At 38.8% G+C, this 22,143-nt stretch overlaps 1 protein-coding gene across 1 annotated transcript in view; it reads right to left on the reverse strand.

The window, feature by feature from the left end:
• GPC6 (glypican 6) overlaps window positions 1–22,143 on the reverse strand; it is a 1,066,366-nt gene that overhangs the window by 785,789 nt on the left and 258,434 nt on the right. The window contains exon 2 of the mRNA XM_057707663.1: window positions 7,016–7,174. Within this exon, the coding sequence (XP_057563646.1) occupies window positions 7,016–7,174 (159 nt within the window). The remainder of the gene's footprint in view (window positions 1–7,015; window positions 7,175–22,143) is intronic.

Raw genomic sequence — 22,143 nt, forward strand, 5'->3', positions numbered from 1 at the left:
ACTGTCAGGGAACAGATACTCGTCTGCTCATTAACATTCATGACCAAGGACCCTTCTGGTAGGCTGGTTTCAGCCTCTGATAGAGCAATACTTAAAAGAAATTGGCTTGTCTGTGAAACAGCTGCTCAGCAAAGTCACCATGCAAGGGAATTGGTGATAATAAGATGATAATATTACAACTACAGTGGGAGCTTAATGTTTTCTGGGGTATGTAGTAGGGGTGTAAGAATTAGAAAATGATTGGTAATCCATCACAGAGGACACAAAGCTACTGATCAGCGGTGTTTCCTTACTTTGAAAAGATCTATCCAAAGAGAAGAGAGAGAGACAGAGACAGAGACAGAGACAAATTTCACTTGTACAGAGATCTGGGTTCTTCATGCACTGACTTTAAAGAATCCCCTACCATGGATCATTTATTCCAACATCGAGCACGTGGAAGGCATTTGCAATTTATAAATTTGTTTACTAGTTCTGGCAAAGCCCAATCCCTGGTTAGCTGAGTCTTGTCTTTGGAAGGTCGGCCCTTTGGGAGAATTGGCAGCTTACTTTCCAATGCCAGTGAGACTGTTTTTGTAATTTCTGAAACCCAATTCAGCACATTCGGACTTCCAGAGGAGTGTCTTCCAGATGAAACACATGTCATTGAGGTGGTGGCCCAGCAAACTTCGGGGAGGCATTTGGCTAATTACTTCCCATGGTGATTAACATGATAATCCTTGCGAATTACCGCTAACTTGTTATTCTGTACAATAATCAAAGGGCTAGTGGCATAAGAAATGGAAATATCACATCTATTTATTCTTGAATAATATGGAAGTGGTGTGTATGTTCTGAGTGTGTTTGTTAATGTGCTCGGATGTGGGAGGTAGTCTATAAAAGGAGTGTTTGCCTAACTGTGCTTTATTGGGCAATACCTATTGCTCTCGAATTCTTAGAAAATCTGCCTCCTCCCACCCCGGCCCACCTGCCAAAAATGTATACATCACAAGCCAATGTGGAAGGTAAAACATTGTTTAAGGAAGAGCCAGAGGCAGTCAGTTGAGGACTGTGGTAGATTAGGATGCAGAAATATTCACTGCTTCCCCCACCTCCACCTCCATGGGGGTTTCGTACTCCCTGCCCGTTAATGTTGGGAATGACCGTGAGATTTGCTTTGGCCAGTGGAACCTGAGAAGACAGCCTGCCAATTCTAACTTAGGCTTTAAGGGGCATCGTGCTTCTACTTATGTAACAGTCTCCAAACTCCACCATGAGAGGAATGTCGATAGAGAGCTGCTCCCAAGAGACGTCTAGAACAGACCAGACCAAATCCGCGGTTTAGAGGCAGTCCTAGCTGAGCACAGGCCAAGACAGCCAAACTCTAGCCAACCCAAAGATGCATTCAAGGAAATAGAAACGCTTCTTGTTTATGCCCTGAAATTTTGTGGTTGGTTGTTACAAAGCAATAGCAGACTGATACAGGACCAGAAAAGTTTCTACACATTGTCTGCATCATAAACGTATGCCAAATACCAATAAAGTAACGTTGTTGGGGGAAAATCAATCATAACTATGTTGGCATGTCCCAAGGACTTTGTGGACAATTGCAAACAAAACCTCTGGTGCCTTTACCTCCCCCGACACCTCTCTAATCATCACAACCTTAAGTCATTCTTTCAGGGTCCTATGTGTCCCTCTTCCAAAAGTCTTCTCTGGTGCCTCTCAATAAAATACTTGACTCCTCTTTTCTGTTTCCATTGGACTTCTACCTTATTGCACAGTCAATCCTGCCTTCCTTAGTGTTAGTTTTGTACTTATGTCTCCCCAATACAGTAAATGCTGTGACAGACTGACCATATTTTAGTCATTATTAGTCATCTTTGTATCTACTATACACTTCATTAAGTGTCTTCTTTATAGTAGGTTCTAAATAAATGTTTCCAAATTGAAATCTCTCTCTCTCTCTCTCTCTCACACACACACACACATACACACGCACCCACCCACCCACACACACACACACATTACCCATGTGACAGGAAATATAGAAGATTCTACTACCATAAGGAAAACTACTTACAGATTTTTGCTTTTCAAATAAGTGTATTCGGTGAGAAAATTAGGCCATATTTTAAAGATATCATTACATCATTGTCATCTCTACAGTGTATAGATGAGAAATGATATTTAAAAAGAAAACCCAAGCAGATTTGCAGCATAAAAATATTACACTGCCATGTATAAATTATTTCCGCATTCAGTAAAAATGAGAATTCTGAGGGTGTTACCATGGAATAAGTTTTTGGGAGTCTGGAAATTACTGCTCAACTTTTTTTTTTTATTTTGCTTTTAAAAATGTACTTGCTGCCAAAATCTCTGGACAAATGTATATCATTAAAATATGTAAATAAAAACCAGGAAGAGAAGTACAATAATAAGACCAAGAACACACTAAACAAAAAACATCACATTGAGCTTCAGATGTGAATAAATACCAGCTCAAATAAATCTAAAGAAAAAAAACTGCCAAAATGAAATATCCCTTCAACTAAACTTTCCTGTCTCTGAATAATCCATACTGCACATAGGATTCTGAGAATAGGGTACTGGTGCCTACATAGAGACAGAAGTTACCAGGGCTTCGTAAGGTAAGGACAATAAATAATATGCCTTCATTGGTTTAATAACATTTTTTTTGCACAAAACACTCATGTCCCTTTAATTTAGGGACAACTTTCAATTGAACACTGATGCTGCCTTTTCCAGAAATATGGCTAGATTCTTTACCCACCAATATCACTATTTCCTTGTTAAAAGAATATCAATAATTTTTAGTCAGCGCTCACTCAAAACAAATAAAAGCTGAGTTAGAATTTCAACCAAATATCGACTTGCTATCACATTACTATTTATAAGTCTGATGTAAGTCAAGAGCATCAAGTTACACTCTTGGTTTCATCATTCTTGGTGGAAACTTGGCAAGTCATTTACTCTCTCCAGGCTCCCTGTTCCTTGGGGGCTGGACTATATTTAGGTGGGTAATTTTCTTTTTTTAAGGATTAAAAAAAATCTCTTTCCACTTTTCTCTGTAAGACATTTCCACCTCCTCCCCACAATTACTGGCACAGAACCGGCAGCGGGAGATAGAGGAGAAGATGCGGCTGATGGTGAAATCTCAGCACATTTGGCGACTGGAAAGCACGAGAGAGGTTATGGGATAGTTACGGCTAAGAGCAAGGATCCAGGAGTGCTCACCCTGGGAAAGGACGCTGACTCTGCCCCTGAGTGTCTGTGTCGCTTTGCACTGCTATTCACTCCTGGTAAATAGGTTAACGTCTATAATGGGCGAGGAACATGGCCAGATGTTGCCTAATATTAGCATTACTATTATGAGAGTATTGAATTGTTCTCCATTTTCTGGATCCTAACAAATTAGCCACTTAGAAGCATGACAGCCAGTGGGATTTAGATACAAATACCAATAAGACAGGTCGGACAGTTACTAAACACAAAAATGCTAGGAAAATGAGTGGATACACAAAGATGTCACTTTCTTTTTCTGTACTTTTATATGATTTGTTATTTGTGTACTTCTGGCTGTCTGGGGTATTTGGCAGAGGTGAGAAAGGCAAGAAGTAAGGGAGTAGAGCTGTGATCATTTTTCCAGGTGTACCTGCCTGGGTCTTCATCCAAAATTGTAACCACTGGGGTGTGTTGGAAAACCTGGGCTTGGCTACAGAGGAAACTGAGAGCATCCCTGTGTCATCTGAAGGAAGCTTTGCAGTGGCCAGGTCCTGGCCAACAGGTGAGAAGCTTGCAGGGATGTGTAATGCCAGCCAGAGATGGAGATTTGGCCAGAAAAGGGAGAACAAACAAACAAATAAAAACTTTGTAAGACACTTGGAATAGTACTAGTGCCAAGAACATAAACTTTTATTTTGTATACATTCATCATATTTCAACTCTATGTTTAAAAAGATAAAAAAAAAAAAAAAAAGGCTAGTCAGTTATAAGGAAATTCTCTGCCAAAGAGTGGAAATTCCTGCTATTGGAAATTTCTGCAAACTTTTTCAATTCATTACCTCCCAGCTACCCTTGTTTTCTATTTATTGCCTCTCACCACACGTTTCAGCTAATGGGGGTACAGAGCAAAGCTGGGTCATTGAGGACAGTTGAGAAAAATTCATATTTATTCGGGTTTAGCGTCCAATCATGTAATGAATATAAATAATTTTATAGAGTATCTTCCAAGTATTACCAAAGATATTAATAGAAAATGATAAAGAATATGGCAATAAATATAACGTTATGTTCTGTTAAACGTTTTTGAATTTCAAATTTTAAAAGTCCCCTCAGCCACAAAATGACAAGCTAAATGGTAGCAAAACATTTCTTGTATAATAAGGAACGCCAGGACTGTAGACCAATGATTAACTGTGATTGAATCTAGCCTCTGAATAGAGTTTGGACTGAATCACATATATTAGGTGCAATTTAAATTGTTTCTGTACTTGTTGAAAATAGGAAGGAAAGCGGTCACCTTCTCATATGATACAGTCATCTTTCATATAATAAAGAACACATAGCCAACGAAGACGTGTAAAATCCAGATGAGAATTCAAGATCTCTGAGAAAATGGGACCAGAGGCAGAAATGTAAAATGAACACGTTGGATCAAGAGACCCCAGTAATAATGTAAAATGACTCACAGAATAGGAAGCTACTAAAAATAAACCTAAAGTCTCTCAAAGCACCAACAGTTTCATCCGGGAAAATAAAACTCAGAGGGTAACATTCCACAACTGATCCCAGACAGGGCTCTTGTGCACACCAACTGACAGTCATCAATAAATGTCATGAGGAAGTGGTTACAAAAAAGTAAGGGAACAAATGGAAAACTGCCCACATGAATGCACCAGCGTTCCTGAAAGGTGACTTAGCAGGATCACCTTTGCGGGATAAGAAGATAAATCATACAACTGCATGGCTGACCCTCATGAAATTGCTTGAAGAAAGAACAGAAATTATAATGGTGACTTTTCAATTTATATATTTTTATAATTTTTTACAGATAGCTCTTCAGAAGCTGAGCTCACCAGGATCACATTTAGATTTTTTTTTTTTTAAGTCTGGCTGAAAGCTTCCTTGAAAAAAAATCTTAACTTCTCTCCCACCCCAGCCTAATGCAACTAAAATGAAATGCACTGTTATTAGAGAATTCATCACCCCATGTCAGATCGAATCTTAGCAAAATCAATGTCCTGTCAAACTGATTGACATAATACCCCTAAGTACATTAGAACAATTTAAAACGTACCTGTACAGAAAGAGAGAGAGAGAGACAGAGAGAGTGGTTTCTTTAGTAAGAGGGATCTGGGGTTAGCAATTACATATCCAAAGATATTGGACGTCACTAATAGGAGAATACAGGAATTATCTGGCTCAGTCTTGTTGAATAGTTTTACTCAAAAAAAAATTTTACTTCCCATAAATCTACCTTAAGTCTAATATTTTTATTTAAAGGAATGTATATTATGTACCATGAACACTGCCCTGGAATTATTCCTACCTAAGTTTGGAGTTCAGCTTTATAAAACCACTAAGAGCTGTTTTCTAAAGACTTAATAGAAGTCGGAAACAGCAGATCCCCCTCACCTGCTTTCTGTAGCAAAGGATGAGACGTCTCAATTTACCTCAATTTGAACTGATATATTATAGTTCCTCAAACACAGAGCCCCTTTAGGGGCTCCTGAATGACACTGGATTCATAAGCTGTCAATCAAGTCCAACTCCCAAGTACTTCTAGTTGCATTCGAGGGAATAACACTCACGGTATCACTTTTAAATAGTTATTTTCATGTACAGCCACATATAAAGTTGAACACAGAGCGAGAGGCAGAGGAAAAATGCAAGATGCTGAAACATACTTGCAGAAAACGTAAGTCCCTTTCACTTACATGGAAAATGTCACATTATCTTGAGTACCAAAACGCCACCCGGTGCACCTGCCTTTTAGAACCTGGAGGACTGATTTAGAAGACATTGTGGTGGCCAGTTTAAAGCAGCAACCAAGCAGAACATTTTACCTACTACAGAGAGTTAAAAAAAAAAAAAAAAGACACACTTTGGGAAGGTTTTTATGAACAGGCTTTCTGGTGCATAGTTTGGAAAGGATGGAGGAAATGAATGGAGCTTCTGTTGCCCTCAGGCAACATCCTGAGACCAAAGGCAAGCAAGGAAGGGTCCCTACAGCTTGCAAGTCTGGTTTACAAGGAGCCATAGTAAAGTGCATTCAATTCACAGAGCTCTGAGAGATACTCACCACCTAAGAAAATTATCTCTATCCGTATCATTATTTATTCATTTGATAAAAGTCCGATTGCTTTTGAATATCTTTCTGAGGCCCTGAAAATTCAATGCTGAAATCCTAGTAATAATTACTTTCTCTCTTTGTGCTTTCTAATACCAAATGCTTATTTAACAAATATAATACAGAAATGAAGTTGATTGCTTATAATCAAATCAATGAAGGGTCTAAACCTGCTGGATGCATTGCAACTACAATATAAAATGTAGTTACATTATAGGAAGGGAAAACTCTAAACTAAAGGAGTCCATGTCAGCTGGCACTTAAAACACGCCTGTCCTCTTAAAAGTGATGTTCTATTTCAAGTAATTTCAAATGACATTTAATGACTTCAAAGCAGATCCCTACATGGAAACTGAAGACAAGCTACAGTGTGACAAAACCTGACTTAGAATCATTCTAATAATGCAAACATAGCCAAATCATTCAGAATAAATCTCATAGGCGAACCACAAATGCCAAACAGCTCTTTGTTAACTCAGGTTTTTTCCAAGATATAAAAATTGTCAAGAGCGCTCATGCCTTTTCTAAAAATAGACACAGCTATAAATGTTTAAGAAGGAAAGAAAACCTTCTGCTTAAAAAAAAAATGTTTTTCATATAATATCAAGAATCCCACATCAAAAAACGCACCCAGAGCAACAAGAAGCAGAAACTGTCACCTACCATCAAATTTCTTGTGCCTGGACACGAAAGTGGTGCGGACAAAGTGACTCGTCTCCTCCACCAGGTTTTCAAATTCCAATTTGCTTTGTTGGCTTAGTTTGTCTTCCATTTCTGTGGTGCAGCACGTGTATTCTTGAGGACAGATTCTTAAGTGTTCCCCTGCAAGGAGGAAGTAAATGTCAGCAAGGAATGATAAGGGCTTGAGGGAGTTTGCATCTCTGACATTTCCCTCAAATCCTGGGGTCTCTGGGGTTTTACCAGCCCCGCAGCCCTCCCCATGAACTTTTATCTGGATCTCTGGATCCAAGCACTCCAGACTGAAGTCGAACCCGACCCCATGGTCTGAATGTCTGTGTTCCCCCCAAATTCACATGTCAAATCCTAACCCCCAAGGTGATCGCATTAGGAGATGGGGACTTTGAGAGGTGCTTAGGTCATGAATGGGATTGGTGCCCTTCTAGAGGAGACCCCAAAGAGCTAGCTTGTCCCTTCTGCCACATGGGAACTCAGCCAAAAGATGGGGTCTGTGAACCAGGGAGCAGACCCTCACCAGACACCAAATCTACCCGTGACATGATCTTAAACTTCCCAGCCTCCAGAACTGGGAGAAGTAAATGTTTGCTGTTTATAAGCCACCCAGTTCATGGTATTTCTGTTGTAGCAGCCCAAAGGGACTAAGAGACCTGACATTTAGTTCCAGCCCCTGTCATGTAAGGGAAGGTACATTAAAGACCCCAGAAGACCATGATGATTTTCCTGCTTTCATTTGAAATGTACCAAGTAACGCTGGGTGACAAGAGATGAAATAGAGTTATAAGTGTGCTTATCTTTGGAAACCTCAAGTGAAGCAAGAGACATTCAGCCCCATCAGCGTAGTCTGTTAGACAGCAAGGGGCAAGAAAAGAAGGCAGGCATTCACTATGCTCTGTTTCTGCCCGTCCGGCTGTCAGAACGCATGAGCTTTTCTCTGGTGAAAGCAAGTGTGATGTAAATGGCAGGTCTCCTATGCCACACGTTCCCTAGGTTGACATTTCTTGTCAGAAAATGTTCTCCTGCAAAGAGGAAGGCACTGATGGATTTAATTAATGCTTATGTTGTATGGAAATGTAAAGTAAAAGGTAATGAAAGTCTTGGGTTTAATTCAGTAGATTTATCTCTGGATATACTGGGCTACTTCTTTTGACAATATTGCTTTCTTTGGTGCTATTCACAAGTGGAAGCCAAACCCTTGCTTCATGATATTAAAATGGTTTGTTATTGCATAAAATGTGAATTTCCCATTGATTCAGCTCTGTTAGTGTCAAAACTGTTTAACAGAGGTAGCAAGAAGGGAAGAAGAAGAATCCATCCAACATCTTGCTAAAGAAAACCAACAAACTGCCCCTGTGATTAAAATCATTGTAGGACATGGAAAACCAAATGAACAGAGTACTTGATGCGGTGATTAAAATTCATTTATAATGTTTAACAGTACTTATATAAAATTATGTCCTGTGACCTGTGTGAAATATAAGGTGTCTGTCTCATGATTCCTTATGTAGTTGGATGCTTTAGTGCCTACTTAACCCCAGAATAAAAAAGGATCACAGGTCTGTACTAAAGTTCAATCTTACATAATTCCTGGAAGGGAAGGAGACCATAAAATATGTATATTTTTTAAAGGAAAAGGAAAATGCATTGTACTTGAGAATGATAAACATTAAATTCAAGATAATAGTTTCCTCCCAGGAAGAATTAGGATTTGAGAGAAATGCTCAAATACTTTTATCTATAGTCTTTCATTTCATAAGTTGCTTGCTATTTACATGGTGTTTATTTTATTACTGTCATTACTTTTCTCCAATAAAACTTGGAAATATGCCATTAAAAAAGTAGTAGCCCTCATTGTTGTGACAGAAAGAAGGGCGGGGGGATATTCAGAAAGAAAAAAACAAGCTGCCAGGTCACCATAGTCTATTACACCTAAACAACACCACAGAACACCCATCTCAGATAAGATGACTCTGAGACCATGATGAAATGAGACAAAGCAAGGCCACGTCAAAATTCTGTCTAAGCTCAGACAAAAACAAGGTGATTGTGCCATCCCAAAAGTACCAAACACCTCCTCTCTCCAGCAAAATGAACGTCTGTACCTCTTTATCTTTTACGGATAGATCTTCATCCAATCTGCCTCCTTGTTGGTCACACTTATTAAGATACCTTGTTATAGAATCACCTCTGCTTTCTGATAGCATCAATCTAGGGTGAAGCCCTGCTTCTCTGAACCCTTCCCCACATCACCCACCAAAATCCAAATCCTATAAAAGATTCTGTTGAAGTCCCGCTTACTGAGAAACCCCGTGGTTCTCCACGGTGTATCCTTACTTGCTGCACTGAGTGATGTCACCTTGGTCAACTACAGGTGTGTTGCTGATGGATTCTGATTTGAAGGTACTGACCATACCAAAAGGGGATGCGATAGAACAATGTGAATTTTGAAATTTTCCCCCATGAGCTTCTGATACTCACATCCCATTGAGAAGCATAGTTCTAGAGTTGAAGACACTGGGAAGGAATAAGTATGGCTTTATCAAAGGCAAATGGCCCACAAATCACTAATTTTCTTTTTATAAAATGTCAAGTCTAACTGATAGAATAACACTCTGTTTCCAGATCGAATGGATATTTAATATTAACAGCTCTGCAGAATGTTCATTTCTCTGACCTGGTATAAACCATTGTTTTTAAATTCCCCTAACTCTGTTTCTTATTTCCCCCATTCAGTTTCCTACTATATTATGCACAAATGAAACATCCATTTCTCAAGATTTAGTATATCAGGACTGCATTCCACTTCTGAATCATTACAATTGAGTTTACAACAAAATGCATGGGACTTCTGGTAAAAAAGTGACCAAAAGAAAATAAACATTTTATGACCGGAGGGAAATAGTTGTATTTGGGATATTTGTGGAAGAAACCTCATGGATCTACATGCATGAAATTAGATTGGATTGGAGGTCTTATAATCATTCCAAGAAAATCATTATTTTATGTCAGGTGAAAAATAAAAAAAGAGAGAGACACTTCTGAGTGGGACAAATTTAAATCAAAATTATTTCTTGTATCTGTGTGTATAGAGTCATAGAGATACACATAAGAAACTGCCTTACGGGCTTCCTAGGTGGTGCAGTGGTTAAGAATCCACCTGCCAATGCAGGGGACATGGGTTTGATCCCTGCTCCAGGAAGATCCCACATGCCGCGGAGCAACTAAGCCTCTGCGCCACAACAATTGAGCCTGCACTTTAGAGCCCGTGAGCCACAACTATTGAGCCCATGTGCTGCAACTACTGAAGCCCACACACCTAGAGCCTGTGCTCCGCAACAAGAGAAGCCACAGCAATGAGGAGCCCGTGCACCACAACGAAGAGTAGCCCCCACTCACCGCAACTAAAAAAAAGAAAGCCTGTGCACAGCAAAAAAGACCCAACTTAGCCAATAAAATAAATTAATTAATTAAAAAAAAACTTCCTTACTAATTCAAAGCAGTAACAGATTTTTTTTATAACTGAACTGAAGTGTCCTCAAGAAGTCAACTCATTGCTCCTCCTTTGTACAGGTCCCTGGCCGAGAAAACTAAAGTGATAGAGAGACAGAAATGGACAAGATGGAGAGAGAAAGTGAAGAGGTGGGGAGATCTCAGAATGTTGGAGAATCATGCTATAGGAAGAGTAAATCTTTTATGCAAAGCGCTTGTTAGAGTTCCAAGAAAGAGACCATGACCATGTCCCCAAACACCCAGGACCAGGGCCCATGAAACATGTGGTCCATTGAGACTAAGCCCTGCTTCTTTCCTAACACATCACTAGGTGAGAAGGTTGTAGAGGAATTAGACTCTTGAACAGCTCCTCTCTCCTCCTAATCCGAAGCACCGATAACTGCCAAAACAACCTGGTGAGTCTGAATGGCCAAAAAGACTTAGGACAACTCGACAGTTATGTTTTGAGTGGGTTTATTTATTTATTTAGTTTTGACCCTAGAACAGGGGTTTGCAAACCATGGCCTCTGGGCCAAATCCAGCGTACCATCCGTTTGAGTAGGACCTGTGAGCTAAATGGTTTAAAAAAATCAAAAGAATGACATTTTGTGCTACGTGAAATTTTATGAAATCCCAGTTAATGTCCATAAATAAAGTTTTATTGGAAAACAGTCTCAGCCACTCATTCATGCCTTGTCTATGGCTGCTTTAAGGTTAGAACAGCAGAGTAGTTATGACAGAGACTGTAGGGCCTGTAACACCTGAAATATTGACTTTCTGAAATCACGCGATAGCTACTTGGCTTTCATATTCTTGCTCTTTCCACTTTTCTCTGTAAGTTTCTCTGTATGAAACTTTTCTCAAATTAAATACTTCCTGACATTTATGAGTATTTGTATCAATAATGGGATTCTTCCAAAGTTGTAATTTATGAAGGAGAAAAACGTGTTGTCCTTTTAGAGTTTCCCACCCACACTCCTCAAATCCCCTTATGTTCTCTATATGTTATCTATTACATACTAGATATTAATACAATATTTTGCTCAATTGGAGCACCACCAGGCAACTCCAAGATCACTAATAATAAGATACTAAGTAGCTGGTTCCAGAAGGTCAGGATAAGAGACCATGAAGGCAGAATATGTGGGATTGAAACTATGACGACTGTACCTTGACATATCAAATATGTATTGAAAATCTATGTGAAAATCATGATAATAGGTTCACATGCAGCAAGATCTGACACACGGTCAGGAAATCAGCCTAGACAGGTGCCTGCTTTCTTAGGGCATCTGAAGTTCATGCCAGTGAATTCCTGGGTCCCTGCATTTGTATAGAAATCTTCGTTAGCTCTAAAATAAACAAAAGGAATTATAAATGTGGAAGAAGGTAGTTCCACCAGGAAGTCAGAGAGTGAGCAAAGGCTCAGGGACATGCAATCAGACCATAAATTGTCATCTGCTTTCCAAGAAAGAAGAGATGGGGCTCTCCCTCCTGCTACATGCTCCTTTCAACTATGTGTCACTTTCCCCAAATGTCTGCCCAGGTGTTTGTTTTCACTCCAAGATGCTGACGTGACAGCAGAAATGTGATTTCTGCCAGATCGAGCTCCCTCCAGGGAGGGTCTGAAAGCAGCCAGGAATAGACTTGGTGAGTGGCATGGTGGAAAAGAGCAGGAGACAGGAGGACCTCATTAACCACAGAAGCCAGACACTATGGGTCGGCTACAGGGGACTCTCTGCCCTCGGAGGTGACATGTGGGGACCTCAGAATGCATATTCCAAATAAACAAACAACAAAAGCAAAGTACCCCCGAATAAGTCATATTTCACAGACTATAGATGAACTCTTGGCTTTTATAGAGCTTGGGAGTGTGGAGAGAAATTATTACCTTGGCACTTCCTAGAAGGTAAGTAAGAAATCAAAAAATTAAAAAGTACAAAGAAGATGGCAAGATCTCACAACACAGAGCACTTCAACATCTGAACCTCCAAATTCCATTTGATTAGACTGCAATATTGGTCTTAGACTTGGCCCTCCTCAGAGCATATATTCTATGCCAAAGTTCTCTCATCCTTGAAATATTAAAATCCCCACAGTCAATTAGCTGTGTCTGGTCTGAGCTAGAGTCTCCTCATCATTTGACATGTCGCCTCCAATAACCATTCATTTTGTTCATCTGGTGCCTAGGAATTTGACTGCAGCAAAGAATCGAAGGAAACAGGTTTAGGGAAGTAAAACAGAGTAAGTGAACTTTTAGCTAGAGTTTCTAGAAGCTAAGAAAATCTAAATTGGAGTTAATAGTCCTGGACTGTTTTTAGTGCCATAAAGTTCCTATATGAGCTAATCAGAAATGGCAGAACTTAGGAAAGTAGTATTTTTCAAAGGCATGTTCCAGTTCATTTCTTTAAGTTCAAATTCTCCAAATCTCCAAATAAGCACTTCTTCAACAGTTTTCAGTGTGAAGCGTTATTATAAACGATCTTTTCATATCTTGAAGGGCTGCTTTTCTTTAACAAAGTTGTTCAGTGCCATGGTCAGACATTTCCAAACTTTCACACAAGTTTTGAGAAATTCATATTCTACTTCAGTGGATCTTATCACTCAAGCAACCTAAAACAGTGTCATCCTTGATGCTGTCGGCTTGCTGATAAAGGCTTTAAATACTAATACTTTTAGTTATAAAATTTTCACTCTGCATTTTGTAAAAGTAAATCCTTTGAGTGGCACCCATGAGTTAATTGCTTAAACCTGTTCCAAGAATTGCACAGAGAAGATGTCAAACATGCTGTTCTAAATGGTATAGATCCCACCTTCATAGATTTTCTGCCAATGGTTTTGGTCTTTACCGTTTCCTTATCTTTGTTATTTCAGAGAAGCTGATAGTCTGGCGGTGAAGATGGGGCGTAACGTAAAGTGTGGTCAGAATTAACAAGGAGTGAGGAGTCTGGGGGATAGGGAGTGGACAGTGCTTGAATCAAGATGGTCTTAGAGAGCATACAGCAGCAAAAGTAATGTTTCCTTTTTCTCACATCTTCCCTTGACTAGATATATTATAAAATTATTTACCTTGTCAATAGCTTGATCATATTTAAATGGAAGGGTTTCTCCTTGTCTTAAAATGACATCTTAATTCACACATGTAAAACTTTGAGACATTTAATGAAAGCACTGTCCTAACACAAATGATTGTCAGTAATTTGTAAGTGCAGACACACACGCATGCATACACATACGCACACACAAGAATACACAGCGTACTCTTTACCAGTGCTTCAAAAGAAAGTATAGAAAGATTTCAGAAAAAAAATGTGAATCGCTGCAACTTTTCTTCCTCTGCATAGGAAACAGCTCAACAAAATTGTGGTTAAATTTCACAGGGACAACAGCAAATCTTAACAACGATGTGATTCCATGATTTAAAGTATGCCACAAGACAGCCAATCAACTTATTACAACTATTTTTGTAAAAAATTAAAGCAAAACCAATGTAAAATGTAATCTCAAAGCTAATTGATGAATCATAGTGTTGTAGTTGATTATTCTAAATCCATAGGAAGAAGGGTGCTTAATAATAGTAAGAGTGTTTTGCACTTGGGTCATGACAAAAGGGAAGAGACGAATTATTCTGTCACTCCTAGAGTTTTCCCAGCCTCTTCTCATCACATCTCTGCATCTTGTTATTAGAGTATTAACAGAATCACAAAAACATTAGAGTGAGAAAGGATCAAAAGGCAGTACCCCACTCTAGAGGTGTACTGAAATTGAATTGGGGAAAAGATGGACAGTGGAGAATTAACAAGTGTGCTTTCTGAAGAGATTCACCTACAGCCATTCTGATAAACTCAGCAATCTCCCAAGGGGACCTTTCTTCTCCTACTCCTCTGACTATTACACTCACTAGGTTATATGTTCAATATAAAATGTTCATATAGGAAGTAGTCAAATGATAATAAAATCTCATTAACATCCAAAATGTTAATTTTTTAGTCTCCAGATAGTTCTCCAAGAAGGAAGTCCAGTAAAGAAATCTTGATCTCATTATTTCCGTATTTCAAAATCAAACTGAAAGTTATCTAAGTACGGAAAACTTCAGTTATAACCTGTAGGTGCCTGAGAACAAGATAAGGAAAAAGCCAAGTCAAGGTATCAGAATCCCCACACTCTCATCTCCATTCTCATTGTGTTGTACACCTATGTTTTCTTACATTTTATAGGCATTATATTTTCAAGTGGCTACTAAGTTCTCCAGGACACTTTAGGATATAAATACTGAATTGTTTGAATTTAACAAGAAGCAAAATAGTATTTCTCTGAGTCTAGGAGTGTCATAGAAAAATTACAGTTTTTGTGTCAATGTGGCTAGGATATGGTACCCAGTAATTTAACGAAACGTTAATCTAAGTGTTGCTGTGAAAGTATTTTGTAGATGTGGTTAAGATGTGTGATTTTTAAGTAGATTACCCTCCATAGTGCAGGTGGGCCTCATCCAAACGATTGAAAGCCCTCATGAGCAAAAATTGAGGTTTCCTTGAGAAGCAGAAATTCTGCCTTAAGACCGCCGCATCAACTCTTGAGTCTTCAGCCTGCTTCTGTGCCTGCCCTACGGATTTCAGAACTGCCAGCCTCACGATCACACCTCTTGAGCCAGTTCCTAAAAAATAAACCCCCCTCTCTCTCTACACACACAGTACACACACACACACACACACGTAGGTTATTTAGCATGTGTGTGTGTGCATATGTATATATATCCTCTTGGTTCTGTTTCTCTGAAGAACAATGAGTGATACAGACATTAAGAGCTCCATGAACAGAGAATGTTTGGAAACCTGTGTACTGGCTCTACCATCTCCCAGAACATCTACAATGGCACTTATTACAATTGCCTATGATTATCTGTTTAACCTAAAGTTTAGAATCTTTTTTCTTTCTTTTTAAAATTGTTTTTTAAAAAGTTTATTCTTTTTTTCCCGTCTCTCTGCCCAACAATTCCGGTATGTGAGATATTGTAGACAGAGTCAGTGTTGTGTTGGGAAATGTTTAACATCCAGCTCTAGGGGTTGAAGCGGTGCCCTGATTTATAGTTTGCCAATTTCCATGGTATAAATACTCTCGCCACGGATTATCTCTAGTTACCAAAATGATGTTACTGAATTTCGAGCTGGGAACCGAAGTGCAGCAGCACACCATCACATAACACTTCCTTCATAGGGATACAATGACTTTGACGATAACTAATAATAAATAGAACAATTAGAAAGTGATGAGTTTTGATAACTGAATACCTTATTCTTAATATAATTGATTGAATTGTAAATTTATGCAATGTGGTTGTTAAATAATGACTGTGCTTAACAACAGGTTCGCAAAATTCCTGCAAATTTAAGTAAATTCTCACCAGCTGGAATGTGCTAGTTCTGCTGCACCACGACATGAAGTTCAAGTCCTGTGTGTTGTTGATTTTCTTTCAGTTATTTAAGTCCTCAGATTCAATTAAAATGATTCTAGACCAGTGGAATCTGCCATTTCCACAACCCACAGTGAGATGTATAGGCCAAACACCTATTTGCCTCAAAAGAAAATTGGTTCTTCCCACCCATTTCCGGCTACTAATGTACAGTAAAGAATTCCGCAGAGAGGTGAAAAGGAGTGAAATAGAGTATTATTTCAGGAACACTGGAGAGTGGGGACCGTGGCTACACTGTGTGTTTAAAGGAAAAGTCACCATGAGTCACAAGCAGGGTTAATGTCACAGAAAGGTGAACCAAAGTGATTGACCCACATTTTGCAATTTTCGTTCCCAGACTGCGGTCTCTATTCCAGGACAAAGGGACAGAGTTGAGAAGGAAGGTGTGCCTCTGTGCTACTGTTATGAAAGACCTAAGGTTCATTATCCCATAGCCATCTGCCCATACCCACTGCTATTATACCCCAAACCAGTCATTATGAGCCTGTCTTATTTACCTTTGTAGTACTCACTGCCCAGCATAGCTTCTGGCACATGGGAAGTTCTGTAATAAGTGGTGAGTGCATCTGACTCTTTTTTTCTCTTCAGTCATTCATCCATCCATTCACTTATTCAATTTGCCATTTATAACATACAAGCAACAGGTTAGGTACTATGCTTAGTGCTAAGAGATAAGAAGACACTACTTAAGAAGCTTGGAGTCCAGCATGGAAAGATGCATCTATGTATTAAGAACACCTTATAGATAGGCATAAGATCTAGAAAAGCACATAATTCCCACCATTCAGTCCCCTCCTAGACGCTAATAACTTTTACAGGCACAGCGTTAATTACAGAAGCTCTTTAATTGTACCTTTGCCTACTTAATCTCTAGGCAAGCAGTAGTGGTATTGCCTATCTTTCATGTTTCAACAGCAAGCAGGAACATCCAAGGAAAGCTTTCACCTGTTTCTCTCACTGTCACCCTGGCTTGCATATCTTTCAAATCGCAGAACCTGACATCATTTAGCACATGTCCACAAGCATTCATGTTTCAAACAGAATAGTCTTTCAGAGCTCATCATATGAATTAAGGGTAAGTGTTTCTTGTGAAAGCTTTGATACCATTGTATATATAGTGTGTATGCAGTGGGTTGTAATGAACAATGTTATTTCCTATGGTCCACTGTAGGCAAAAAGTTTGGAAGCCAAAGTTCAGTGCTGTGTTGAAGCAATAATAAAAAGGGCAAAGAGCCCAGTGACTAATTAATGCATACTTGTGAAGCCATACATAGCCAATGCTTCTTTACGTAGGCTGAACTAATATTATGCATGTTTTCTTCTTCAATAATATCAAGATGTCCTCCCTGGAAGTATTCTTAGAGATGTCTAAGACATCCTTACCATGCTTCCTAAAAGATTTTATACAGGCTTATTTTCCACTTGTGTTTCATAAGCACATTGTCTTGGGACCTATAAGAGAGACCCATAATTGCTAATCTAGAACGGGGGGTTTTAAGTAGCATTCATAACTATGTTGCCAATTGCATGCCTACTCATAATTCATTTGCCATGTTGTCTTAGGAATTGCCAAAAACCTTCATATTCAAATGTTCAAATATCTCTACAATTCTAGGGAGCTTGGGATTGCCACATATACATTACTAATAAGAAAAAATATATATCAAATTGTACAAAATAAATAAATAAATAAATAAATGGTATTAACAATGATAAAAAAATATCTCTACAATTCTACATCCTGAATGGCATCTTTATGGGCATGCTTGGTGAAAATCTAGTTATACTGTTCCAACACTGCTTGCCAAATCCAGGCACACAGTAATTCACCAGTTCCCAGTGACCTTCTGCGTGTCAACTGACCAGAGATGCTGACTTATATCTCTCTTGTCCTGTAAACCATATTGCATAAATCAAGCCCATTGCCGCCTACAAATTCATCCAAAGATGATGATCAACTTCAAGTTTATTGCATCTATAATCCCACACCCGTGTTTGCTCACTCAAAGTTAGCAATTTTTACAATTGAATTTGGTGATCCTCTGGTGACGTACAATAAACCAATTTACAAAGTGCTTGTTTTTGACCCTGATAACAGCAGATCAGCATTCTTACTAAATTACATGACAGCTCACTTGAGAACTTAGGATTTACTGTTCAAAGCCCAATGGCTGTAAACTAGCGCAGACCAATTCAGTAAAGGGGCCGAGGCTAGGTGAGAGTGATTAAGAACCTAATCAAATTGAACTGCATGTAAGCCTGTATGAAAAATTATTTTTCTTTCCCATAAAATACTGCAATTTTAGTAGGCATGTGTAAAACCATGATTGCAACACTGATCATATCGTATAGAGTAAAGTAATAAAAGGCAAAGTGGCTAGAAATTTTGAAAGATCTATGGTACTGTCTGTAAGTGTATATTTCTTTAAGTGTCTGCCTTCATGACAATGAAACTCCATAATATCTAACCTTTTACAACTCATAGAGCCATTAATTTATAATAATTACTTTAATTCCCACTAATCATTTAAGATGGATGCCCATGGGTAAATATCACTCAGTCTCTATTTCACAGGTGAGTGATGGGAGGCCTACGAAAAGGAGATAGTCCTTCTCCCCTGGCATCACTTTTGCAATTAATAAAGGGCAAGAGGTCTCTTTCTAAAATTTGTGTATGGGGACCTAGATTTTAAAATGACACCACTTCAAATGCTATAATAAATCCCATCATCCTTTCCAACCTGGGGCTTTAAAATGTCAGTGTTCAGGTAACAGCGATATAGTCAAGCATTATCATTCAACAATTTGTGTGATTAAAGCTCAGCCATGGTTTTAAACCAAAAGCCATGGTTTTAGAGCCTCAGAAGAGACAGGAAGAAAAACTCTCCTGAAATTAAAGCACATATCCCTATATATTTAAAGGAGAAATGAAAGGCCAAATTGAATTTTAAAGAACATACTGGCTAAAGACAATTTAAAAATGCCTTTACATACTGTTTTAAAGAAATACCTTATTTTAAGCTTAAAACAGATCTCAATAGGAGTAACAAGTCAATACTTAAGGGACATGAGGAATAATCACAGCCTTTTCTTCTTCACAGTCTCTTTTTCTGGGCTATATTTCTCAGAATGGTCTCAAAGGAGTCAGAATCAATAGTTTCCTATATCCTATAATAGAGATGAAAACCACGTGTAGTGTTGCTTTTACCCAGCACTTAAAATCCAAATATGCAAAAATAACTGATTAAATTGACTAAATCAATATCATTTAATTTAAGCAAATACTTTGTTTATCAGATTGGTTCTTGCAGAGTAAGATCTTAATGGAAAATGGGCTTGAATCAGGGCCTAGTTTTGATGAAAAGGCTAGAGTAGGATGATTAATCTTTAGAGGGCAGATATTGCTTCAAAATGTAACTTTTAAGCATCTCCTCATGGTTACTTGTCATTGTAAATTATGTACTCTGTGGTTAGACTTCCTATATTAAATATTGCTGTATTAGGAGAAAAGAAAATATACATAAGCATATGTGTAGACCATTAAGAGTACACACGGAAGATAAAGGTCCAACTTAGCACAATTTGTAATATATGCATAAGTTCTTTGATCTAGGTTACTAAGTTTGTCTTCCCAGGACTTTTTCATAGTTCCCTGGGTAATAACTTTTGGGGGTACACACTCTTAATTCTTGAAAAATCCCCTGAGTTTAAATAATTTCTCCTCCATGAAATGTACACTGTTCACCCTAGTTGAGGTTAACCTAACACGTCCCACATAACTGCATTATTTTTCGGTCTGTGCATTTATTATAGTGTTCATTCCAATGCATCTGAGTTGCAGTTATTTATGGAGAAGTCTGCATTTCCATTCATCTCTTGCCACCCTTCTCCTTAAGTCCTATGCCAAACAGAACTATTGGGAGCAGAAAATTATCATGCTCAGTTATACTCTGGACCTTGGTAATGCTATTCTCTCTAGATGGAAAGCTATGAGCTTCTCTTTTGCACGTCTTCTGCCCTCCATCCCTTCTCAACCATCAGGTCTCAGCTTAAACACCACTTTTTCTGAGCCTTCCCTGACTCTTGAGTGTAGGTGATGTGTCAGTCCACTTCCTGCTGTCCCGTCACCTGCACACATGGCCCTGCATTACACTGTACTGCAAGGACCAGTCAATCCATCCATGTTCTTCTCAGGAGCACAGCCTGCTTGAGGGATAGGACCGTGCTTTCTTCATCAACTGCACCTCTACTGCCTAGCTCAGTACCAGGCCCAAGATGGCACCCAATATATTTTGGTTCAGAAAATAAAATTAAATTTGATGCAATAATGTAAGTAATGGACTTTGCACTAAGCAGAATACAAGAACATTGGGTCCACTCAGAAACAACAATTTAAGAGAAACACTGTTGAATCATGGCATATCTCGGAGAAGGCGGCAAAGCTGGTGAAGGTCCCAGTAACTGTTGCAAACACAAAGTCTGTATTAGTCATTTTTAAGTGGATTGGAATTCAAACTTCCTTTTTTAAAGTAATTCATTTGAACCCCAATTTACATTTCTTTCCAGAAATCTGTTGGTAGTATAACTGCCCATACACAAAATTTTAAAGTGAATATAATACCCCAACCATAATCTAAAGGAGAAAATTTGAAAGTATGTCATCTTGGGTCATGGCTAAACTTGAGGCAAAAGAAGCAGTCAAATATTTGACCCACAAGTACTATCACGACAAACACAACAGCTATAGCTACAGGCTAACAGTGGTACGTTAGACAAGCACATCAAGTACGACAAATGGCATAGCTCCCACTGATAAGATTTTCTGGAAAAAATGAACAGCTCTTGGTAAAAACCCCCAAATGAAACCGACACAATTTGCTCTTGGATTTACATTGTAGTCATATTCCTAGAAAATTCAGAGTATATTCATATTGCACAACAATACTTCATGTTTCTAGTAAGATGGAGTTAGGTTCTAGGCTTACTTCATTGTAAACAGAATTTTTTTGTTTATCTATCAGAGAATCTGGTAGGATGTTTAAAACTTGTGCAGGATGCTGGACAAATCTGCATTTTGCAGGAAGCTCTCACTCATAGGTGGATATCTCTTGGTAACTAACTGCCAACTGCCAGGACTAGAATGTTCTAGAGGCGATAACTGCCCTGGAAGACAGTGGGACTAAAGAACTTAATAGCCTTTTTAATGCTAGGATCCTACAATATTATACATTCTTTTATCTAGACAGAAGATACTTAAGGCATATATGTAAGTGTGAGTAGACAGTCAGCCATTGAGCGGAAACCATTGGTTGTTTTTTCATTCATGGATCTACAACACCTATCCATCCATCCACTCATTTTTTCAGTCATGTATTTGAGTGCCTACTGTTACAAGGAGGTCCCTCTGGCACCTACAATTAACCACCTTGGAATTTTCTACAGAAAATTAGCCTTGCACTCTAGTTTGAAAATCCTACTAATCGACCTCCAGCTCAACCATCCTCCCAGGTATCCTTCTGCTGGGTGCTTTGAGGTAGGCAGAGAAAAAGAACTCCTCCTGAACAGACAAAAAATTAGTTCAGTTTCTCATTTAAAGTGCCCAGGAGATTCCAATCCTTTACACTGCATAATGCTTCCAATTTCCTGGAGAAATTCCCAGAAATAAAGCAGGGAGTCAGAGGTGAGTGAACCTGTACAAACCTATTAGAAGCACATCTGACAGTTTCTCCAGACAATCTCCTAGAAGCTATTCTATTTTGGTGACACTCCATTTCATTTTCTTTTCCAACACGAATTCTTAGACAATGAATTTTTGATAGCACATTTAGTGAGAAGAATCTTTAGCTACCTCTTGGGGGTGGGGGGGTATGTTCCTGACACTTTGCCCAGTGCACTGTGGAGAGCAAATGGTAGAGCAAGAATGTGTTTCATCACCTCGCTGTGCAAATGGCTGTAATTTACAAGTTTGGAAGCATGCATACTCCTGGGATTCTCAGTAAATTCTTCTTTCTTCTCCCTCCAAATTAATTTTGCTTTTCACGATTGCCCTGCCATAGGAGAGAGACATGGTATGTACAAGGAATGGTGGAATCTAGCCATGCTTGCAACTTCCACAGGCGTCATCCTTAAACAAATC

Source organism: Hippopotamus amphibius, chromosome 14, assembly GCF_030028045.1.
Source record: "Hippopotamus amphibius kiboko isolate mHipAmp2 chromosome 14, mHipAmp2.hap2, whole genome shotgun sequence".
In the NCBI taxonomy this organism is placed as follows: domain Eukaryota; kingdom Metazoa; phylum Chordata; class Mammalia; order Artiodactyla; family Hippopotamidae; genus Hippopotamus; species Hippopotamus amphibius.